Here is a 24,480-nt window from a genome sequence, read left to right as displayed (position 1 = left end):
TTAACCAATAATCAAATGGCATGACATGCAATCCCTTTATCATCCTGGCCGTCCTCTCCTAGAGGAGTTGCAACTTGCCAATGTCATTCTGAAAATGTGGTACCCATTGCTACATTCAATACATGTGTCATTATTGTCTGACCAAAACAAAAGATACTAATACTATTGCCTCTCCTGGTGCAGACTTAGGAGGTACCTGGGATTGTAAGAATGGGAATAGACTAGGGATAATGAAGGGGAATGGAAAAGTAGTGTTAGAGTAAATAGGAGTTTTGATCTCATCTGTGAAGCCAGATCTTGGACCTGCCTATATCTTTGAGAATAGGAAATGACATAATACATTAAAAAAACCTCTGAAAACCATAGTGTATTTTATAAATGCCAGCTACTTTTATACACTGTCATTCTGGGTTCTAAGGTCTTTTCTAACTCTGGCCTTCCTTACCATAACTGTAATTCATTTAGTTCTGATGTTCCAAGGTCCTATCTGATCTAAGATTCTATGCTCAAAGGTCCTCTACAATTATTATGTTCTATATTCTAAGGCCCAGCTTATCTGACATTAGGGTCCCATTCCTTCTGGTTCTAAGAACCTATGAGAATATTCTCAGTTCTGACAGCATACAATCTAAGATTCTTTCCAGCTCTGAGATGCCATGATCTAAGATTTTTCCCAGGTCTGACTTTCTTATTATATTTTTAAACCCCTCCAAGCTTTGCTTCCCTTGGTTAGATGTTCTTCTCCCAGCTCTGTCTATGTTGTGTGCTCTGAGATCCCTCATGTACCAAGTTCTGACAGTCTAAGATCAATGACACTAAAATACCTTCAGGTCTTCATAGGTATCTGCTGAGAGTTTGGTGCTATTCATGTTTAAGCTGCAGAGGCTCTTCATTGCTAGATGAAGACAGAAAGAAGGAAATATGTGACGAGAGACAACGGAGTCAGAAGTGGCCACACACACACGAATCACATTCTGACCATGAGTATAGCAAGTTTTCCAAAGGCCAGGCAAGAGGACTGAATGTAGTTCCCAGAATAATAATCCAAATAGAAGTAAGAAGAGATTTAGAATGTTTACTGAATGAGGAAATGAAATGAATGACTTGGGCCAGGTTTTCAGTTAATCCTCAACACATTCTGGTCCCCAATGTCTCAATGTGGCTCAGCTCACTTAGGAACACTAACCTCATCATTCCTAAATAGCCACTCCAAGCATAGGTTTTGGACAGAGGTGCTGAGGTACCTTCCCTAAGTAAGAGCAGCCCTGCTGGTCGTGGCTGCTCAGGGAAGGTTCTGAAGTTGGGGTGAGCTGGTATCTGAGCTGACTGAGATTCAGATATATACAGATAGGGACTTGTTCAGCTCAACTGATGCTGTAAGGATCATAGACCACAATCCTTATTTTAAAGTAGTAATGTTTCCCACTATTACCAAGAAATTTTTCAGGGATTAGGTACTGGTGTTCCTTTTCCCACCCTTTCCCCTTTAGAAACCCGCAGGCTTTCTTGTGCATACTCACAGCTCAGGGCCAGCAGGCCGGCGTCGGTGACAGGCGTCTCACACAGGTTCAGGACTTGCAACATTGTGAGGTGTTCTGAAAGGAGCCGCAGACCAGCATCTCCAAACTGTGAGGACACAAGACTAACTTAGCCACCAGTCTTCTGACTCTTGGAGGTACTGATTTATGAAACCCTCATGAAGCTTCCCAAGAGATGAAAGTCAAAGCCATACAGAAAGATGATCAAATGATGTCTTGCAGATGCTCAGCAAGGTACTCTGGGAGGGAGAGTTTACTCACTACTTGGAGCTGGAGTTCAGGCAAAGTACTTTAAAGTTCCCTTAGAGGATGACAGGAATTCAAACTTAATTGAACCTTAGAGCTGATCTAGTCCCAACCTTTCATTTTTATGGATAAGGAAACTGAGGGAGAACAGTGACTTGCCCAAGATCACACAGATATTAATAATAGAGCCAAGGCTCTTGCCACCAACACACTGTACTCTATTCAAATCTTTGTGTCCACAGAGATGGAGCTCTGAACTTGTGTTTTGGTTTTCCTTATTCCTAAAATCAGGATGAGCTCATTCATTATTACCTTGGAGAATGTGGGGTCTGAACAAGAATTATTTACACTGGGAAACATGGTTCCTCAAAGCCAAAAGAGGACTCATGCCAAACAATAGCTGGCTTGTTAGGAGAGGTAAAGCTACTATTGCACATTTTTTGTAAAACTCCAAATCTGAAAGTTAGAAGGCCATCTGGTATGACCTACAGCTCCAAGCATCCTATCCAACACGACTATAAATTTCTGCTACTTATTTATTACCAATCATCCATTCAGCCACCATTTTGTATTTTAAATAACAAATATGGTTTAAAGTATCAAAGTAATCATTGGAGTAGCTGGTGGATTGGGTAACTCCCAAACTTTGTACTCAAGGTCCTATTCCTTCTGGCCCTAAGGAATCTATTAGGCTGTGAATCTAAGGGAGAAATGAGTCTCTAAGGTCCAGCATCAGCTACTCAAGCCCACGTGAGTCCTTCTTCACCAGGTCATTGAGCTGATATTATTGGCCATGGGAGACCCCAGGGAAAAGGAAGGGGGAAGTGCACGTGCCTGAGGGACCGTGATCTGAGAAGGGGGAAGTGAGATTTTCCAAGTTGGGGCGGCTGGGGCAAAGTGGTCTCCAGGGGTTGGGGCCTCACAGTGAAAACCCCTTCCTGCCCTACAGCACCATACGCTCGAAAAACCAGAGCAGTTTCCTAATTACACCTGAGCACTGACCTGGACTCCTAAAATGAAAGCCTATTATTCAAATACAGGGCCAAAGTCTCCAAGAACGACACTGCACAACCCAGACTCGAAGCAAGGACCCCTAAGGAGACGCCGAGTCTTCCAAGGGCTGCAGAGGTCCCCCGGATGGCCGCCCGGCGGCTCCTACCTGAGTGGACCACAGGTTTAGCTGCTTGAGAGAAGGCAGTTTGATGAGGTGCTCGGCACAGGCACTCGTCACGTTGGTGAAGGCCAAGCTGAGGTTCTCCAGGTTTCCAAAGGAGCCAGAGCTCAACAAGCGAGCCAGGTCTGCATCCTGCCGGGACAGAGAGACAGGGCGGGTCAAAGAGGAGGAGTCAGGGGTGCGGCCAGTGGGAGGACCTCAGCACCCTGGATGGCTCTGGCTCTATAAGGAGAAAGCAGCTTGCCTCGCTGCGGCCTTCCCAAGAGGCCTCGGCACCTGCCTGACCCTGCCAACGCCAAGAGGAAAGGCCTGGCTTTATCCCTTGCTTCCTCGACATTTTCATGTGCTCAGAAACTGAGCCCGGTGAAGCCCACTGAGAGAAATCATTGGGAAGGATAGGAAAGACTTGATTCTCATCTTACTTCTAGAAAGCCCAAAGAAGTCTAAAGGTGTATGCCAGAAGGGAAGAGAACAGGTGTAGGAGAAGGAGTAAAAATTTCCTTTGAGCTACCTCACGTGGTTTTTAAAAACTAGGGGTGTGTGTGTGTGTGAGAGACAGAGAGAGAGAGAGACAGAGAGAGAGAGACAGAGGCAGAGACAGAGACAGAGAGAGAGAGAGAGACAGAGAGACAGAGAGAGAGAGAGACAGAGAGACAGAGATAGAGAGAGAGACAGAGGCAGAGACAGAGAGACAGAGAGAGACAGAGAGAGAGAGAGAGAAAGACAGAGAGAGAGAGAGAGACAGAGAGAGAGAGAGACAGAGGCAGAGACAGAGACAGAGAGACAGAAAGAGAGAGAGAGACAGAGAGACAGAGAGAGACAGAGATAGAGAGAGAGACAGAGAGAGAGACAGAGATCGAGAGAGAGAGAGGCAGAGACAGAGAGACAGAGAGAGAAAGACAGAGAGAGAGAGAGACAGAGAGAGAGAGACAGAGATAGAGAGACAGAGGCAGAGACAGAGAGACAGAGAGAGACAGAGAGAGAGAGAAAGACAGAGATAGAGAGAGACAGAGAGAGAGAGAGAAACAGAGAGAGAGAGAGACAGAGAGAGAGAGAGAGACAGAGAGACAGAGAGAGAGACTGAGCAGGTCATGGGTTTAGCTGCCTGGGAGAAAGCAGTTTGATGAGCACATTTTGTAGATCAAGGCAACTGAGGCCCTCAGGGGAACCGACAGGGCCAAGGCCATGCAGGGTGGGAGCTAAGATTCCAAGTCGGATCCTCTGACTCTCCGTGTAGAACTAAAGGCAAAGAAGCGCTGCACAAACCTTGAAGCCCTCCATAGATGGGCCAGCATTTCTACTGCGCAACAGCCCACCCACACGTCTCATGAAGACATCTAGTGACCTAATGCCCAGAAAAGAAACGGCCCGGTGCCATCTTTGGGAATGATTGGGAGAAGGCAGGCATAATCACGCCAACTCTTCCTTATTTATCATTCATTCAGCTTGGCACTAACAGCATGCTATTCCTATCAGCATGTAAGGCCCTGTTCCACCCTCCCAGATAGTGCCTCAACCCAGGAGAGAAATCATACTCACTGTGGACTTGGAAGGCAGAGTTAACCTGGTGGGCCCCCCTTTTCTTTGCTGCAAAAGAAACAAGCGTCTATGAGGCTTTGCCCTCACTTTTCACAGTCCACCTCTGCCGTGCCCGCCCTGTGCCCGTTCTCAGAAGCCCTGCAAGGAGCCCCAACCAATGTTTGAGGTCTGCACGCTGCAGGGTCCAATAGATGGGGTCGGGGGTGCGCGGTCAGGTGGTCAGGAAGCCGTCAGGACCTACCAGCTCCTTCAGCTCCCGCTGCCTGTCACAGAGCTGCTCATACATTTTCTTCCCCACATCAGTACTTTCGAGGGTGGAGATGATCTGCAGTTGAGTGTCATTGTTGTCTATGATATTGTACTCCAGCATCAGACAGAGAATCTGGCGGGGAGATGGATGAGAAGTTAGCAGGGGCCGGCAGGGCCAAGGGGGTGTTTCTGGGTTCTCCTGCAACTCTGGGTGAAAGCCCCCCACCGGAGGGAAAATCCCACTCTCTCACTTTACACCCATGTTGGCCAGGCCAGAGCCTGGAAATCTCTTGCCCTTCAACCCCCTTCACTATCTCCCCTTTCCTCATTAGTCACTGCCCTAATCCAGGCCCGCCCACTTTTTAGCTCATTTTCTAGTCACTTTTTTCAGCCTTTTCCCTTATTCTGAACATCTCTCTGGAACTTCACATGGGTCTCAGGAAGCCAACAAAGGAAACAGGTGGGAACCAGATGGACAGACTGGGATCTCTCTGCAGAGACCCATGAGGTCCCTGGGCCTCTTCAGGATGTTTGGCTCCAGGTATCTATCCACCCGGCACAAAGCATTCAGCCTAAGGAAGAACCTGTCGCAGAGAAGGGGCTGCCCCAGGAGTCCTGAGATTGGAGGAGGACTGCCAGAGGGACAGGCCTTTTTCAGACCAGAAAATCTCTGAGGTCTCTGCACAAGCACAGAGCTTACACGTCTTATGAGGCTCTGCCTCTATCTCCTTGGCCCAAACTCACAGTCAGTGCAAGGCAGGGATTACAAATATCTGAAAACGAGCAATTCAGGGCAGTGTGGCACTTACAAAGTGAGTCCCTTCCAGCAAGTGCTTACCCCCTGATTTTTGTTATTTTTTTTTAAGGTTGGAAAGAAAAGGGAGGGAAGGGACACTTTCTGAGTCATTTGTATCTTAGATCAGTAGGATGAATGAATGGGGAAAGTGTGTCTTCTCAGATCTTTCTAGGGCAGAAAGATCAAAAGAAGAAGGGATACAGAGAGAGAAAGAGAGAGAGAAAGGAGGTGAGAAAAGGAGAAGCATAAAGAATCCCAAAACATTAGAATGAGTAGGAAAGGCTTTTTCAGATCATCTAACTCAGCCTCCTCACTGTACAGATGGAGAAACAGATTCAGAAAAATAAATGGACTCATGGAAGGTCAAATAATTACTATCAGAGATAACACCTGGCTCTCCTTCCTCGGGATCAGTGCTTTCTTTGCCCTGCCAGGACCATCCGATATGCTGTCCATGCCCTCCCTCCCCAAGAGCACCAGCACTGGGAATCGGCCTTTGCTTGCTGGGCCATTTGCCAGCTGGGGGAAGAAGTGGGACGGCTGAGAGAAAAGAGCCCTGGATGTGTGTCTGCGCTCAAAACTGCTAAGGCCACGTTGCTCACCTGCCCACCCCCCTTGCTGGGATCTCACTACTGTGTCCAAGCTGTACGAGACCCACTCACCTCCACCATGGTCTGATTGCCCCTCAGGGCCAGGAGCATGCACGGTCCCAGCTTGTTCTCAGCCAGGGAAAGCAGGAACTTTTTCGTCTTATAACAGGATCCCATGAGTATATGCACCTGGGAGAGGAAGGAGGCCACAAGGCAAGATTAGAGGCCGGGCCCACAGACCTAGCAGAGGGCACAGACACACAGTAGCTCCCACAGCCCCGAGGCGAAGCTTCCTGAGTTCCAGCTTTAGGCCCTGGTCTAAAGACAAAGGTGGACCCACAGGCTTCTCCCCTGGGCCTGGGGGCAGCCTCTGAGCGGGCGGGCGAGGCCCAGTCCCCGAGAAGGCGACTTTCTTGGGCTTTGCAGATAGCAGGGAGCGTTGTCAGAGAGTCCCCTCAGACCAGTGACCAACAACATCAAACAACACTCTGCCCCTCTCCCCCCAAGTAGTCTAAGTCACAGAATCACAAAATTTCGATCTAAGAGGGACCCTAGAGATAATTTGGGGCAAGGTCTTCATTTTGCAGAGTAGAAAGTGAAGCACTCAGTGATATAGCTGAGAGTCAAACCCAAGCCTTCTGACTTCAAATCCGGTGGGGGTTTTGTTTGTTTTTACCAAATCACACCCAGATCCCGTAAGGATCACTTCTTTTTCAGTGTTCTTAAAGAGAAGGGGATCTGAATTTTTCCCTGGGCAAGCAAGAGGCTTTGTTTAGCCCTGCTGTCCAAAACTGTCTCCGTGCTTTTGGCACTAATGGCACAGCAGAGATTCCCGAGAGCCTCATGTTAAGCTACACGGCCCAGGGTGGGCCTGCTGAGCACTGTACTTTTTTTCCTGGGGAAACCTGATGGTCACACCATGTGTAAATACTTGTCAGGAACAGTGAGCCCTGCCTAAGGAAGCCAGACCGCTGAAGGCAAGCTTCCTGGCGGCTTTAGACACGAGTCCAGAGGGCAAGAGTAAACTTGTGGGACATCATGAATTCACCTCAAAGAACCCGATCCAGAGCAGGCCAGGCTTCCTGCTGGCCTTAGAGATTAGATATAGAGAGATGAATTGGAAGGGGGAGTTAGAAAGGAAACAATGAGTCACTGAGGGGCTAACGAAGTCTCATGGGCTTGTCTGCCCCTCATTTCAATAAAAAATGCTTTTGATTTCTCAAAAAAGTACTGTTATGAGATGGAAACTTCCCAACTCCAAAAGCATGCTATATTACTCTAGAGAAAAAGCTCATTTTGATCTTGGTGGCTGTATAAGTTTCCTCCCAACACTTGTGTAATCATTAGGGTCCTGGTACAGCATGCCAGTGGAGCCTCTCAGACAAGCGGTTGCCAGCTCATGTTGTTTCTTATTCTCATTGGGTACTGACTGGTAGAGGGACCACCAGGCGTTGCTATGGGGAAGGCAATGACGTCTTCACAGGGAGATTATGGCTCAAGTTGAGAAATGAGAGGAGAAAACAGACAAATTTCCAAGCTCCAGAAATCTGGCTAATCTAGCAGTGAGTGAACAAGTTAAGACAGAGCACGTACACAGAAACATCTAAAAATAAGTTCCTTTCAAGAAGGACCCAAGAGGCAGCTCATATATTATAGACAAAACTCCTGCTTGGCTCAGCTCACTGGGTAGTTGGGTATGAATTGGTTTCCCAACAGAGCTGGTTTCCTGGTAGAAAGTTCCTTTGCTTTAAAAAACACAGGAGAATGAGTTACTTGCTTTGAAAAGAAATGGGAAAGGGGCAAAGCTAGTGGAGCCAAGGAAGATCATTTCTGACTGAAGAGGCTGGTCTCAGGGAGTACTGTGCACAAATCTCCCTCCCTTCCCCCCTACTCACCCCTGGAACTTCTTCCCTCTGTTCTCCCTGGTCCCCAGGACCCTATTTGCCAGGCTGATGCGAGGGGGCAGAGGGGAACAGTTCTGGCACTCTGAGCAGCCTGGCTCCCTGACAATTCTCCCCAGAGCCCAAATGTCTGGAAAGGCACCACGAACACATCACAGAGCACACAACTGTGAGGGTGCTTCAGCAGCAATCTAGGTTTTTCTCATCCTCTCCCTTCTCCACAGGGACCCTGCACCAGCAGACATCCATCTCACATTGCATATATTTCCATGGATAAACAAACACCCTCTGTCCCTCTCCCTCTCCACCCTTCCCCCTTCTCTCCATCTTCCTTGTTAGAATTAGAAGCTCATGGGGGGGGGAGGAAGGAGGGGGGAAGATAGTTTTGCTTTTGTTCTCAATGGCTGGCACGGAGTAGGCGCTTCCTAAATGTTTGATAGATCTTTAGTCACCTATCCCCTCCACTGGCATTTTCCCCTTTTGGCCTACAACCAGGTCTCCCTTTCTCTTGGCCTCCACTTCTAATGCTCCCGTCACCGAGTTCACAGGATCACTCATCGTTGCCCCCCTGATGTCTGATTTCTTCTCAGGCCCTCGAGACCATCTTTGCCCCAGTCAGGGGCTGTTTCACAGACAAAGGTCCCTGAGAAAGGTTGCTTACAGAAAGTCCATCTGCATTTCTGAAGCAGTCAGTCAGTGGTCAGAGTGAGCAGGGGCTAGCAGACCAAGAGAATACTGCAGAGACCACAGATTTGGGCCTGAAGAGCATGTCGAGGCCCATCAGTTTAACCAGTTTATACCATGTGGTACAGATGAGGCTGCTGACCTGCCCGAGCTGCACAGGCAGTGACTGGTACAAGTGGCCTTTGGACCCTGAGTGCTCATTCCCTTTAAACATCCGGACTCTGTTCTCTGGGTTCTTCCTTAGTGACTGACATCTGTCTCCTGCTTCTTCCTTATTGCAGCTGTCCCCATTCCAATCCTTGTAACAATTCACTCAAAAGAATGAAAGAGGCGCCTACCTATTTTTCTGGCTTCCAGCTCCTCCTCCAATCCATGTGCATGTGATGTCATCTTCCTAAAGCACATCTGATCACATCATGGCTTCCCTCCCCCCCCTCCCCCCCCTCCTCCCCCAACCTGCCTAACCTTGCTCTGGACCCAAGATTCTACTGGTGTAGAGGAAAGTCCTAGTATGAGAATCCTAGTGCTGGTCCTCCACTAGTACAGATCAGCATCTTACCTGTTGCTTGGAGCACTGAGAGGTTAACTGATTCACCCAAAGTCAAACAGCCAATATATGTCGGAAATAAAACTGAAACCCCAAATATTCCTTCTTTCGAGGCTACAGCCCGATCCAAAATGCTACCCTAACTCTCCCCTTTCAAACCTTATCTCCCACTCCCTCCCCAACTTCAGCACCGAGCTTCTAATGGTACCCTTTCCTCCCCAGCACTGCTGCTCATATTTAACACCTCCACCTGCCAATTCATCCTGCAAGAATCAACTCAAAGCCCCCTTCTTCCTTAAGCCCAGCCTGACCTAGCCTAAAATGGTTTCTTTTTCTTTTTAACTTTTATTGTGATTTTTGTGTCCAAAGACCCATATTGCCTCCCTCCCGGGTGTGCTGTGGGATCCAGAGAAGAACAAGCAGAGACTCCTGTGGAGAACTTGCTCCTCAGCTGCTGCCTTATTATCAGGTGCTGCTGCCTTACTTCCATGACAAGATTATAAGCTCACTGAGGGTACGGTCTCTATCTTCATCTTTCCGATCCCCACTAGAGGGCCTAGCACACCATCTCTACATACACTACCCAACTGGCCCATCATCCTAGAATGTGTCTATCTTTGTGTGTATCAAAAATCCTTAAGAGCTCTGGGAATCAAGCCCACACGTCTCTAAGCCTCCATCATCTGACTCCTGAACTCTCCAACCCATTTTCTACTAAACATCTAGACCAGCCTTGTCCTTAAAGTCAAACTAGTGGCCCTCCAGATGCCCTGCTACTACTTTTCACACCTTTGAGCATGCTGTTCCCTTAAATTGAAATCTCACCCTCTCTGTTTATCTATGTCCTGCTCTTCAGAGTCTACTTCCTCTTCCACAGACCCTTCCCTCTTTAAACTCATATCATCTTTCATGTCTGTGTCCCTGATTCAGCACTTGGCACATGCTTCTCTGTATTGTTGTTTTTTGTTCTCCCTCTCTAGTTTGACTCTGTTGATCATGTCCACTTTCTGCCTCTTTTTCCCAGCCCCCACCCCAACCCCCAAGCAATTAATAGAATCATACACAGAGTACACATAGCAGACTTGTACTAGAATTCAAAACTAGGGACATGGATGTAATAAAGATTTTCTCCCTATTTGTGAATGGTACTACCCCAAAACATTCAGGACATATGGTGTCTGCAAACACAGGTGCTTAGTAAATGAGCAGAATGATATAAATTGGAGAATAGAAAAGGTCTTTTCTTCTCAGAACCTGACTTACAAACTAAGGGCTCTGCTAAGCTAACAACTTTGTGTTGGAAAAGACCCTAGGATTTTGGAATCATGTGACCAGGAGTGGAATATAGATTCTGATTTTAACCAAGCCACGTCTCCCAAATGACTAGAACTTGTGACACTAGGAGATCTATGCCTTGTCTCAGGCCTTAGTTTCCTCACATATAAAAATGGGATTAGGATTGGATTAATGTATCTTCTAGCTCTAAATTCTTTACTCCTAAAAATTCACAAAACCGTGTTATTGCCAAAAATGAGTCTCTCCTCATTAAAACTTCTACGGTAAATGCTAACGAGGATGATCATAATCCAGTGTCATCAGAGGTTCGCAAGGGCAGTTTAGGAACTAAAAAGACATTAATTGTGGCTGCAGTAACACTGAGTGTCCCTGAGTAGGGGGAAAAAAGAGTCTTCCAGAAAAAAATTATCTCTCTCCTTCCCTGAACTGTTTGAGGAGTCAGGAAGCCTAACTTCCTTCAGCCTGAGGACATCAACTGAGGCTCAAGTGTGGCAAATGTGATTAACACCATAAAAATACTTTAAAATATTTCAAGGTTCCATACAGAAATGAAAGATTACATTAATGTCTCTAGAAAACTTGCTGCCTGTGAGACTGCCCCGATGAGAATACCTGTGGGTACTCACTTTCCACGTGAGGCACTTCCCACCGGAGACTCCCTAGCTCTGGTTTACAATGAGTCTAGTTTGAATGAGGCAGCAGCTTTGTAAGCTTCCTTTTCTGAATTTCTCCCTCATCAGGTACAAACGGGGCAGCTAGCATCTCCCCTCTCTCGTAACCCTCCCAGGAACTCTGGCCCGGCTCCGACAGCTCCCGATCAGGATCCCCTGCCTCTTTCCCAGCTCTACATCCTTCAGCCCCCCCAGGCCGCTGCACACACCGGCGGCAGGAAGCGGCCTCGGGCTGTTTTTTGCTCAGAAACAAATAGCTGTGATGCTGGAGCCAGGGTGCGATTTTGCTAACTGAAGTTTCTGGTGAGCGCTAACATGTAAACACAGACACACCCAGGCTGGGGGGCTGCGGGCAGGTCTGGGAGCACCTTTCCAAATGACTGTGCTCGGCGGTGGGTATTGGCAAATCAACAACGAGGAAGGGAAGGGAACAATAGATACACAAGTGTAAGGAGGGGGCAGCTCCGAAGCCGCCAAAGAAGGGGAGGGCTGAGTTAGCAGCCGCCTCTCGTCCGCCGAGCACGTGGCTTTCCCTGTTCTTGTCCCCAAAGAAACATCCAGCGTCTATTACTCACATTCAGGGCAGTGCCGCCATCGCTCCCCGCAAGGAGAGGAGGATGGAGGGCCGACCGCTGCCCTACGCCGAGGGCTGCAGCAAGGCCCCACGCAGAGACGGGGCCATTAGTCTATGAGGCACATGTACTAATGGGAATCGAGGAGAAATGCCCAGAACCACCATCTGAGAATGGCTTGGGGGGGGGGGGTCCGCAGCTTCTGTCTGTTCTCTTCTCCCCCCTTGCCCCCACTGGGCACCTGGCGGACCCCAGCCTCCCGTGACACAAAGATAGAAAAGTCACCCACTCCCAAGGGGGCAAACCACACACCAGAGACTGACAAAGTGTTAAACAAGCCCAACCCGTGCCCGAGGCCCGGCGGCCCGAGCTCCGGAACCCGACGGAGGTTTCTTCCCAGGCCCGGGCCGGGCCCTCTCACACACAGGTAAAGGCGGGAAGCGTGCTCGGAGCAATACTCAGGGCGCCACAAATGCAGCGTGGCCTACTCGGGGCTGCTGGGTGACGGGAACGACACGGCCCGCTTTCGGCCGGGACCGAGAAGGGAGAGAGAACCGAGGGGCGCGAGCTCCCCGCGCTGTGAGTGCCTACCATGCTAGCAAAGAGTTCCCCGTCGTCGTCACAGGCCACGCCTCCGGGGCTGTAGAGCTGGAACCAGCCGTCTTTGCCGGTCCGCACGCTCAGCAAACAGGAGTGGACCTGCCAGGAGGAGAAAGCTTGAGGAAAAGATGGGAAGCAGCCGCAGCGCCGCGGCCCGAGGAAGCCAGGAAGGACTAAGCGGCACGCGGCTCCTCGGGAGAAGCTGGGCCTGGCAAGGAAGAGTCTGGGCCGTTCTCCTCTCCTGGCCCGGGGCTGCAGGGCCGGGCCAGGACCCCAGCACCTCGCTTTGGGCCTGTTTTCTAGACATCAACTAGCCCAAACGGGAGGCGCCCTCCCCCGTGCCCAGCACGGGCACTCCTCTGACCCAACACACTGAAAGCAGGGCGGGAGCGGGCTCGGCAGGAAGAGGGAGGCTGAGGCTTAGCGGGCGAGAGCCGAGGCTGGGCCCGGCTTCCAGGCTTCCTCTGCTGGGGCCTGCGTGGGAACTATTGGCAGCTTTGGCAGGAAAGGTGAAACACCGGCAGCCACGAAGGCTGTCCCTGGCTCGGCGTCAGAGCCCGCACAAGCCTGTTTCTAAACCACTGTCTCCGCCAGAAGAGAAAACCAGCGGAGAAAACAGGAGCTGGGGGGAAATGCTGCTGCTGCTGCCCACAGTGCACTGTAAAACCCTGACATCACAGACCAACCTCAGGCCCCCAGGCGGGGCGTGTGTTTGTACACCAGGCCATGTGTCTGTGCGTGTGCGCGTGTGTGTGAGTGTGTATGTGTGTGTCTGAGCGTGTGTGTGAGTGTGCGCGCATGTGTGTATGTGAGTGTGTACATGTGTGTGAGTGTGCGCGCATGTGTGTATGTGAGTGTGTACGTGTGTGTGAGTGTGCGCGCATGTGTGTATGTGAGTGTGTATGAGTGTGAGTGTGCCCGCATGTGTGTATGTGAGTGTGTATGAGTGTGAGTGTGCGCGCATGTGTGTATGTGAGTGTGTATGAATGTGAGTGTGCCCGCATGTGTGTATGTGAGTGTGTATGAGTGTGAGTGTGCCCGCATGTGTGTATGTGAGTGTGTACGTGTGTGAGTGTGCGCACATGTGTGTATGTGAGTGTGTATGTGTGTGCATGTGTGTGAGAGCATGTGCATGTGTGCACGCATGTGTGTCTGTGTGTATGAGTGTGTGCATGTGTGTCTGTATGTATGTGTATGTGCATGAGCATGTGTGTGAGTGTGTCTGTGTATGAGTGTGATCGTGTCTGTGTGTATGAGTATGTGTGTGTGCGTGTGTGTGCGTGTGTGTATATGAGTGTGTGTGCGCACACATGTGTGTGTGTGCGCATGCATGTGTGTGTGAGTGTGTTTGTGTATGAGTGTGTGTATATGAGTATGTGTGTGTATGAGTATGTGTGTGTGCGTGTGTCTGTGTGTGCACATGTGTCTGTGTGTATGAGTATGTGCGTGTGTGTGTGAGCGTGTGAGTGTGTCTGTGTGTATATGAGTGTGTGTGAGTCTGTGTGTGCACGCATGTGTGTGTGAGTGTGTCTGTGTATGAGTGTGTGTGCGTGTGTGAGTGTCTGTGTGTATATGAGTGTGTGTGAGTCTGTGTGTGCACGCATGTGTGTGTGTGTCTGTGTATGAGTGTGTGTGTGTGTCTGTGTGTATATGAGTGTGAGTCTGTGTGTATGAGTGTGTGCGCACGCATGTGTGTGAGTGTGTTTGTGTATGAGTGTGTGTATATGAGTATGTATGTGTATGAGTATGTGTGTGTGCGTGTGTGTGTGCGCGTGTGTATGAGTGTGTCTGTGTGTGTAAGAGGGTGTGTGGAGAATGCCCGTCAGCCTGCTCACTTTCATGGACAAAAGCTGAGAGTGGCTGGCAGAGCTCTTCCGGGCCTCGGACCCGGCTCTCCCCAGCCTCTCAGACACCGGCCGCGGGGACAGAGGGGCTCCCTCCCAGCCCGGGACAAGCTCACCTCTTGGCGTGGGTCTTCGGCAAATCTCTGAATCACGTACTTCAGTTCCCTGAAAGACACAGACGGGGCCTGGGTCACCGAGACAGGCCCTCTGCTCCCGCTGCTGGGGACAGAGGGTCCCCGCTCTGAAGGGAGCCCGGGGACGTGGCGAGCCGGCCAGCTGGCCGGCTCCTGGGGCTCCTAGACTGAAAGGTGGCCGTGAGCACACTCCCAGCTCCTCCAGAAGGGATTCACTGGGTTTGGAAATCCCAACGGCTGAAGGGGAGAAAGGGCAGACTCAGGAGCACTTCCGTGGTGTCCAGCCTTAACCAGGAGGAGGAGCTGCCATGGGGTAGGGCCTGGGACAGGGCAGAGGTGCACAGGGCCTTAAAAGCAGGGGTAGCCCCATACCCAGAGTAAGGATCACTGAAACACTCACTTGGTAAATTTCTCATGCGCAAGAGCTCTGTAACAAAAAAAAAATAGTTATAATATTAATATAAGAAAACTAGTTTTAGTATGGTCCTTTCAGAAAGAGCAGTTGCTAGGAAATCCTTCTGGTTGAAAAGCCTACAAGGATTTTTTTCCCCCACTTTATCTATGATCCTAAAAATGAAAAAGAGATTTAAAGCAACACTTCTAGACACCAACAAACAAGGACTGGCTGAGTGAGAGGCAAGGAGAGGAATAACTACAGAAATAAAGAATTGACCCCAGAATCACACCTTGTAAACAGGAATAGAGCTACCTGGTGTTTTTTTATTTTTTTTCTCTATCCCAGAGACCCAGGTGTGTTCATTAATTGTTCTGCAATTAAGGCAAGGCCATGGCTAATTAACGATGTACATCAGAAAAGCAATTAAGGATGGCTCAGAAAAGTGAATTGCATCATGGTCGGCCTGTGCAGCTCCTCCCCAGAGGCGGAGGGAATGGCTGACTTCGGCGATGACGCCACGGCGTTACAGAGCAGCAGCCAGGACTCAAGAGTTGGATTTCTCTGGTCTCGAGATATTGGGCCATTGGGGACAGGAGAGGCCGGTAAATTGGGCAATTACAGGCTGTAATGTCCCCCCTCTGAGAGCCGCATTTCATAAACACCGTGCTCGTTAATCGGTTCCTAGGGGAGTGCCATGGGCCTCCCAGAGAAGTGTAGTTTCTCCAATCTATCAAAACAGAGTCATTTAGACACTTTCAGTCCCGCTCCCTCAGACAAAGCGCTCCTGTGTAGGCCCTGCTCCACCAGGCTCTTTTCCTCCTGACTTTCTGGTGAGAAATGTGCCACGGGAACAGGGGAAACGTGAGAGCCAGGCCCAGGGAACAGAGGAGTGATGCGGGATTCTGTTAATGGTTAGGAAAAGGGTGGGGCAGGTGAGAGGACGGCTGTGTTTCTCTCCTAATACTTCCAGGCCAGAGACCAGGCCAAACCTCTTCGGGCCTCCCTTCCCTCCTCTGCACAATGAAGAGGAGAGAATGGCTGCTTTCAGCGCTAACTCCTATAACCCGCCGCCGCTTCCTGCCCGTATCCATCACGGGTCAGCAGCTCACGCGGGCTGCTGAGGCTTCGTGAAATAACTCGCCTTCCCCAGGAAGAACTCGGCAGACGTCTGCGATGTTAGCACAGCACGAAGAACAAGAAGAAAGGCAAGCCCACTTACTCTTTGGGGAATGGAATAGGTTGAAGCAAACTGGCCAGAGCTGGTCTCCAGTCATCGTAGTCTGATCTAGAAGAGAAGGGAGGTAGAGATGAAGCTGGTGCCCAGCGTCAGCCTCACAACACAGCTGGCAGAGCCAAGGTCACATGGCTCCCTTCCCCCGACACTGGGGCACCACCGCCTCTTAGTCGCCCAAATTCTTAACCTTCTCATCCTCAGCTTCTCACTCTCACTCCCCACACATCAAACAAAAATACCATCAGATCTGGCTGTGTCTTCCTTCCCAATCCTAGCGGAGAGACCCCGCTTCTCCCTTCACACAACTCCATTCTCATCACCTCTTGTCTGGCAATACCCCCACTTCTCCTTCCCCTCCAGGCCGTCTGCCACTTGGCTACCCAGCTGATTTTCTTAAAGCCCCAACCAATCGTGTCCCTCCTTTACTCCATGAACTCTAGGGGCTGTCTATTATCTCCAGAGTCAGAGCTTTCCAAATCTTCCCAATTGTAGTATTTTATCCACACCCCTGACTCTAAAGTATATATTTTGTGTTTACTTAACTGACTGCTGCTGTTTCCCCACAATAGACAAAAAGCTTCTTGAAGGCCTGGTAAGTTTTGATTTTTGGTTTTATACTCAAAAGTTCCTGGTATACAGTAGTCACTTAATAAATGCTTGGGAAATGGAATGAAATTTAATTTGGTTAAATAAAGGCTTTGCACTGAGCCATATAAAGCCTCAAGTAAACAAGACTCCTCTACTAACATGAGGGGAGATGAGTACTGACTTTATGAAGATGATGCCTCTACCATTCCTTAAGGGAACAGAAAAAGCACTGGATTTGGAGCCAGGAAGACATCAGTTTTTTAAGCGGACAACGAATCTGATTTTTCCTGTAAGTTTCATGAAGTGGTGATTGCTGTTAATCACCTATCTGGTTCATTCCTATCTGAGGACCCTCATTAGCTGAGCAAGTCACTGGACTTGTCTATGTCTCAGCATTTTCCCTATAATATGGAAAGGTTATCCTAAGGGGCCTTCATGGTCCCATGGGCTCTAAATCTGTAATCCTATCAGACAGAGGCGCACTGGCCTCTCTCCACTGAATGTAGGGGACACACAGCAACCAAGTCCCCAGTCTGTCTTTTCTTCCTGCCTCCTCAGAGCCCTGTCAGAGACAGAGAGATAGAAAGACAGAGACAGAGACAGACAGAGACAGAGAGAGAAAATCTTGAGACTGTGAGTGCAAGCGTGAATATGGGGACACATGAATGTAGAAGGTGTGCATGTGTGTATATCAATGTGTAGAGTTTGTATCCTATCAATGTGACCCCTATCATCTTTCATATATGTGATAAGTCATGGCAAAGGGAATAGAGAAGTCTTTCCTGCCCATATTGCAGAGTCAAATGACTTTTTCTTCCTTCCAATATGCCTACCTAAAAATGTAGTTACTTTTAAAGAATATTGATCTTTTACTCCTACATCACCTTCATTTATGAATCAATCTTCTTATCGACTTTCTCACTCTCCTACTTAGTATGCTATCTTTTAAAACAAAGAATTTTTTTTAAAAGGGGAGACAATTCAGCAAAACCAACCAAAGATGCTGTCATTTTGAGAAAACAGAACAGAATTTATCTGTCAGTAAAAGCCCTTAACAGAAAGGGCAAAGATTCCTAAATTGTCTCTCTACAGTTTGTAAGTAGATGATAAAATAGACTATTGATTCCATAGCCTCTTCAACCCACATTCATCTTGGTTTGGGGCACAATCTGAACAAAATGCCAGGGAACTCACCTGCTTCTGGCTCCTTGAACAAATCCCATTCCCGGGAACTGCCCAAAAGAGTGGGGTGACTTACAGGAGAGAGGATAAGAAGACTAGGTCCTACTGATCACGCTCACATGAGCAGTGGTCCCCAAAAAGGAGCCAACAGCCTGCACCCTGAAAGTCCTGAGCCCTGGGAGCATCTTTTGTCACAGTATGCTTTATATGACAATATGGTGCCTGCTTTTAGTTCACCACTCTGGGTATTAGGCTGGTTCTCCTTTCCATGGTCTTTTTCTTCTCTCTCTCTACTTTTTTCTTTGTTGCCACCATTCACTCAGTCTCTTACATTTTTAACCCCCAGATTATCTTACATTCTCCCTTCACTGTTTATACCAAACTGTACCTACCTTCACAACATCTCTCTTATCCACCCCCTTCTCTCCAATCCCAGGGCCAACATCCTGTACAGGTTTTCATTACCACCCACCTGTGTTATTGAAGTAGTTTCCCAAATATGCTTTCCCACCTTTATCATCTTTTGTCTCCAACGCATCCCTCATATCACTTTCAATCTAGTTTTCCTTCTGTACCAAATCTCTCTTCCAAAAGCCTTAAGAGTTCCTTAATTTTTACTTCACCTGGCATTCAAGACAGGCACAATCTAGTGCCAACCTATATTTCCAGCTTAATTTCAAATTCCTCTCCTCTATGAATGTTGTCTCAAGCTGGATTTGTGAACAAATTATGTTTTGGGGCCTTTGCTTCCATTATTTCTTAAGTCTCGAATGTTCTTTTCCTCTTTAACTATTCATGGATATTTTTGAAAATAAAAATTAATTTAAAAAAGGAAAGAAAACAGCAGCACAAAAAAGTCAAAAAGCATGGGATGTGCTTCTCTATCCATAGATGAGCAGAGCTCAACTGGTTCAAAGTCAAAAAACAGGCTGGGAAAATGAGCAAAATACAAAATAAGAACCTGACCATAAAAAACTATGGCAACTGAGAAAACCAAGAAACAAACTCAGAAGATAAGAATGTGAAAATAGATATAAGCAAAGTCTCAAAGAACAAAATGCTAATTGGGTACAAGATCTACAATAATTCCTAGCAATGTTAAAGAAAGAGATAAGAATGGTTGAAGAAAAATTGTGAAAAGAAATGAGAGTAATGCAAGAAAATTATAAAAAGAGAATTAACAGCTTTGTAAGAGGCCCCTACTCATTCTTGAAAGCCACACTCTCCCAAGTCATTAACAAATCTTCAAGCAGCTCTTTGCATCGCTAACGAATTTCTCATGTAACAGGTACAGAGTATATCTGTTGTTGCCTTCTATTGGACTGTAAACTTTACAAGAGAAAGAACTATATCTTATCCAAGCCAGAGGTTCTTAACCTGTGGTCCATGAACTTAAAAAACAATGTCAATAACTATTTCATTATAATTGGGTTCCTTTGTAATTATTCAATTTTGTATTAAAAACATTATTTTATGAAGGGGTCCATGGGATTCACCAGATTATTAAAGGGGTCCATGACACAAAAGGTTAAACAATCTTGATCCAAATTACTTTACACCTTAATATCTAGGACACTTGGACTATACATAGTAGGAATCTCTTAATAAAAGTCTGTGGATGGATGGAATAATTAAACAGCCATCTGTGTCACCCCAGAGGCATAGGATGACACATAGTAGCCTGGAGTGTTTGGACCTATATCATGTTGGGTGAGACATGAGACACCAGGTGCAGGATTTTCCTTACCAAATGGATTTAAATCCCCTCCTTCACTCCTTACCCTCCATCTCAAGAGCCCTCTAGATGGAGTCCCCTCCTACAATTATCTCCCATTGGTACCTGCCCCCAAGCACGTTCAGAGTAAGAGATCTGAGAGTATCACTATTCTGTGCTCCTCAGACAATACCTGGAACATTATGCTGACACTGTATGTATTATTTAAATATACTTATATTTACGCATTTTTATCTATCTATCTATCCATCTATCTATTTATCTTCATGCCCAAGAAACTCACAACCGAGTAGCAGCAACCTCATTTTTTGGAATTTAGACCATGCACTGGAGGCCCTTGAGGAAAGGCTTCTTCTAAAGCTGAGCAAATAGAGAGAGGAGTTGACAGAAGAGGTTTATTGCCTGAGATAAGTGGATGAATTATGGAAAAGGCAAGTATAAGATTAAGAGCTCCAGTAATACAGAAATCCTGGAGCCAAAGCATGGAGCACCTAAATATAAAGCCTTTTATCTATCCAATACCATTCACAAGAGACTGTCCAACTCAATTGATTAGGGCAAGGATATAATATTTGAGATAATATTTATAAAGCACTTTATGAATCTTAAAGTTCTATATAAATGTTACCTATCATTCATATTAATAAATGATAATCTGACAAATTACACTTCAAAGATATTGAAAAACTGCCTAATTACAAATCCTATGACAAACCAATTTGAATGAATATTATAACAACTACTTTTTACATACTTTTTAAAGGTTTACAAAGTACCTTACATGTGTGCATAATATATCTATAGATCTAAATCTAAATCTACATCTTTATCTGTATCTCAACATATCTCATATGATCCTCATAACAACCTTGGGAGGTAGGGGGCTAACATTATCCCCACTTTACAGATCAGGGTCACAAAACTAGTTAGTGAGTGAGGCAGAATTAGATTTTAGGTCTTTCCAAAGATGAACTAGAGACCATTACTGATCACAAAATAGAAAATTTCGATTACATCAAATTAAAAAGCCTTTGTACAAATAAAACTAATGCAAACAAGATTAGAAGGGAAGCAACAAACTGGGAAAACATTTTCACAGTTAAAGGTTCTGATAAAGGCCTCATTTCCAAAATATATAGAGAACTGACTCAAATTTATAAGAAATCAAGCCATTCTCCAATTGATAAATGGTCAAAGGATATGAACAGACAATTTTCAGAGGATGAAATTGAAACTATTACCACTCATATGAAAGAGTGTTCCAAATCATTATTGATCAGAGAAATGCAAATTAAGACAACTCTGAGATACCACTACACACCTGTCAGATTGGCTAAGATGACAGGAAAAAATAATGATGAATGTTGGAGGGGATGCGGGAAAACTGGGACACTATTGCATTGTTGGTGGAGTTGTGAACGAATCCAACCATTCTGGAGAGCAATCTGGAATTATGCCCAAAAAATTATCAAATTGTGCATACCCTTTGATCCAGCAGTGTTTCTATTGGGCTTATATCCCAAAGAAATACTAAAGAAGGGAAAGGGACCTGTATGTGCCAAAATGTTTGTAGCAGCCCTGTTTGTAGTGGCTAGAAACTGGAAAATGAATGGATGCCCATCAATTGGAGAATGGCTGGGTAAATTGTGGTATATGAATGTTATGGAATATTATTGTTCTGTAAGAAATGACCAGCAGGATGAATACAGAGAGGCTTGGAGAGACTTACATGAACTGATGCTAAGTGAAATGAGCAGAACCAGGAGATCATTATACACTTCGACAACGATATTGTATGAGGACATATTTTGATGGAAGTGGATTTCTTTGACAAAGAGATCTGAGTTTCAATTGATAAATGACGGACAAAAGCAGCTACACCCAAAGAAAGAACACTGGGAAACGAATGTGAACTATCTGCATTTTTGTTTTTCTTCCCGGGTTATTTATATCTTCTGAATCCAATTCTCCCTATGCAACAAGAGAACTGTTCGGTTCTGCAAACATATATTGTATCTAGGATATACTGCAACATATCCAACATATAAAGGACTGCTTGCCATCTAGGGGAGGGGGTGGAGGGAGGGAGGGAAAAAAAATTGGAACAGAAACGAGTGTCAATATAAAGTAATTATTAAATAAAAATTAAAAAAAAAAAAGATTTTAGGTCTTTGTGATCAGCTTTCTGGATAATTTAACTTCTATACAAATCTGGATTTTCCTTTCAAGCACTGGTAAAGTTGATCACATCTCTATATAGTTCAACACTTCAATGGAATAAAAGCTCTAAAAGTACCACAGTTAGATTAAATACTCGTTAATGATCTATTTTTTTCATTCATCTTCAAACATTTAAAGAAGTTGGGTACTGTTATGGATTCTTTTGGTCGGGCTAAATCTCAGTTAATAGTCTGAGGTCACGTTTTCTGCAGTATTTGGCACAGAAAATTGCAGAATGAATACTCTTTCTTCTATGCCTTTTTCACCTCCGCATTTGGAGATTGGATCTTCAGGTGAACACATAGAAAACTGGTTGATCCAGGCTGGTGTCTGGGTTAGGAGGGCCCCAAAAGGCACCAGCTAAATGCAATAATTTGGAATCCAGTTTTTCACCTTGAGCAAGAGACGACAGACTAGGCCAGGGTCACAGCAAGAGTGCCCTTGGCTATTTTTCTGTTCTGCTCTAGTGTTACCCTCTCTCCCCACAAAGGCTTCAGGGCCAAATGCCTTCCCAGGTGGCCTCTAGTACCCTTGTTGCTCACCACAAAAACGGGTGTGGTTTGGAGGGGAGGGCAATGTGGGTCCCTGTGCCCTCATCATTCCACGGCAGCGAAAAGCCCCAGAGAACCCGTCAGTCACAAAGACATTGCAGGGGCTGTGACAGCCACGTCCTTGCCATTCCTGGAACCTGACTTCACAGTGCCTTCCACCAGCCGTGTCTGCACACTGTCTCAGGGTGGATGGGAAGAGAATTCACAGAGAAGGTCCCAGAAATCGCTGATGCTTAGATGGGAAGGCATCAGACCTGGCCAGATACACACCCAGACCAAGCTCAGTTCAGATTTCTTTGTGGATTCTTCCTTCTGTGAAGGTCAAATGGCTTCACATTCTAGTCACATCAGACCCTTGATTAACTAGCCTTGCCCACACAGATGGTCTCCCTTGATGGCACCTTTGCCTGGCTCCCTACCTCCCAGGGGCACGGGTCTCTTGGGCAGGTTCCTTTTCTTTAGGTTCAGGGGGTACCCACAGGAGCCCTTCGCCTCTCTCCCTCCACAACATGCTTGGTGGTTCCTGGAAGGCAATTTCGTGCCCTAGGTGCACCTATCACTGAGCTAGGCAACTGAAGAGAGGGGCACAGACTGGCTAACCGGGAAACCCCGTGGATGGAGCGTTCTCACCAAAACCATTTTCGTAGGTGGTCTCTCACGCTTTCCTAGCCTGGCAGGAGCATGACTCCCTCTCCGATACGGTGGTAGGACTTCCCTTCTTTCTAGTCTGGGCAAGTTGCCTCCAGCCACTGGGACGGATCAACTCGCCAAACCCGGAGAGGTCTATCCCAAAGCATGAGGGAGTAGCCAGAGCGCTCCTGAACAATTTGCTGGCTGTACCTACAGAATGAATGGTTAGAAGGGGAGGAGTGGACGACATGGCTAGGGATAGAGAAAGGGAAAGACGTATTGGGGTTTTGATGACTATCCTATTAAGTAGGAATAGAGGGAGTAGAAAGTTGCTGGGAACAGAGTCAAGGGACAGTGGCAATGTGAGTCACAACATGGCAACCTACCTTTCTTCAGCTGGCTTGGTAATGGAAGGACTCACATAACACTTACCCTAAGTACAGCCTAGTCTGTTTATGAATAGAGTTCAAACAGTGACATCAGGGAATCTATAAAATCTCCTGATTCCTAGCTGACTTGTGAATCCCCCCGAAAAGGATTGTCTGAGTGAATGTACATGCCCCAAACAGTCCATGGGTGCATCTTTGTTGGTTCCCACGGCTAAGAATGGGCTGAATGGCTGGGACCCGAGGCAGAGAAGGAGCCGAGCCCCGGAGCCTGCGGGGTCAGTCACAAACACTGCCTGGGGGGCCCTGCCCTTCCCTTCCGAGAAGGCCTGCCGCAGTTCACCATGAAATATGAGACAACCGACACCCCTTACACCTGCCACTTCAAGCTTTTCCCACCAGGCCGTGGCTATTATTTGCTCTTAGAGCAGAAGTTATTCTGAAGCGTGGCTCCAACAAGTCAAAACACACAAGCAGCCCTGGGCAACCATCACAAACAGGGAGAGGGGGAGGCTATTTGGAGCCCTCAGAGCACGGAGAAGGCCAGCTGGAGAATGCAATGAGGGCTCCGGAACCAAAGGGGAGAGTCTCCTGCAGGAAATTATTAGTCTCCTGAGAAGACAGTAAAAATGACTATCTGTTTGCCCTCAATGATGAAAAAGGCAAGGAATGGAATGAGGATATTAGAAAGCAATTTATTCCTCTTCCCTTCAGTGCTGCCCTCATCTGCTTCTTGCTAACAATAGCCTCCATATTCATTTATAATATTTTTTTTTCGGCCCTAGAGAAAGTGCCTGGAGCTGTGGAGAGGAATCCTGAGCTAGAAATTTTGTCTTTTTCCAGTTAGTCACTGTAACATTAGGTGAATCCTTCTCCTTTGTTGTGCTTTCCTTTTAAGTTGTAAAATTAGGAAACATACTCACTCTTCCTTCTTTCCAGGGTTACTGAATAGGTTCCCTGGTTATAATCTCTCTAGAGTGCTTTGAGTTCCCTAGAGAGAAAGCTCCTGTTTCCATAATTAGTATTTATTAAGTATCCAGGACATGTAAAGAGCTATACAAAACAAATCACCCCCCAACTCCACCCCCTACTTCCTATAATGTTGTAACTAGAAAACCAGGCAAAATTTCTGCACACATCTTAACTATTTATTCCAGCTCTATACGGTGGTCACTC

The 24,480-nt window shown here is 46.9% G+C and overlaps 1 protein-coding gene across 3 annotated transcripts in view; it reads right to left on the bottom strand.

Moving 5' to 3' along the window:
* CMIP (c-Maf inducing protein) overlaps nucleotides 1–24,480 on the bottom strand; it is a 255,413-nt gene that overhangs the window by 2,455 nt on the left and 228,478 nt on the right. For all 3 annotated transcript variants that reach the window (XM_051976177.1, XM_051976176.1, XM_051976178.1), the window contains exons 11-20: nucleotides 15,998–16,063; nucleotides 14,782–14,808; nucleotides 14,364–14,412; nucleotides 12,395–12,502; nucleotides 6,205–6,321; nucleotides 4,739–4,879; nucleotides 4,498–4,545; nucleotides 2,944–3,090; nucleotides 1,521–1,626; nucleotides 825–895 (exon numbers count right to left, since the gene is read on the bottom strand). In XM_051976177.1, the coding sequence (XP_051832137.1) occupies nucleotides 825–895; nucleotides 1,521–1,626; nucleotides 2,944–3,090; nucleotides 4,498–4,545; nucleotides 4,739–4,879; nucleotides 6,205–6,321; nucleotides 12,395–12,502; nucleotides 14,364–14,412; nucleotides 14,782–14,808; nucleotides 15,998–16,063 (880 nt within the window). The remainder of the gene's footprint in view (nucleotides 1–824; nucleotides 896–1,520; nucleotides 1,627–2,943; nucleotides 3,091–4,497; nucleotides 4,546–4,738; nucleotides 4,880–6,204; nucleotides 6,322–12,394; nucleotides 12,503–14,363; nucleotides 14,413–14,781; nucleotides 14,809–15,997; nucleotides 16,064–24,480) is intronic.

Source organism: Antechinus flavipes, chromosome 2 (genome assembly GCF_016432865.1).
Source record: "Antechinus flavipes isolate AdamAnt ecotype Samford, QLD, Australia chromosome 2, AdamAnt_v2, whole genome shotgun sequence".
In the NCBI taxonomy this organism is placed as follows: domain Eukaryota; kingdom Metazoa; phylum Chordata; class Mammalia; order Dasyuromorphia; family Dasyuridae; genus Antechinus; species Antechinus flavipes.
This window is presented reverse-complemented; position numbering and strand designations above follow the sequence as displayed.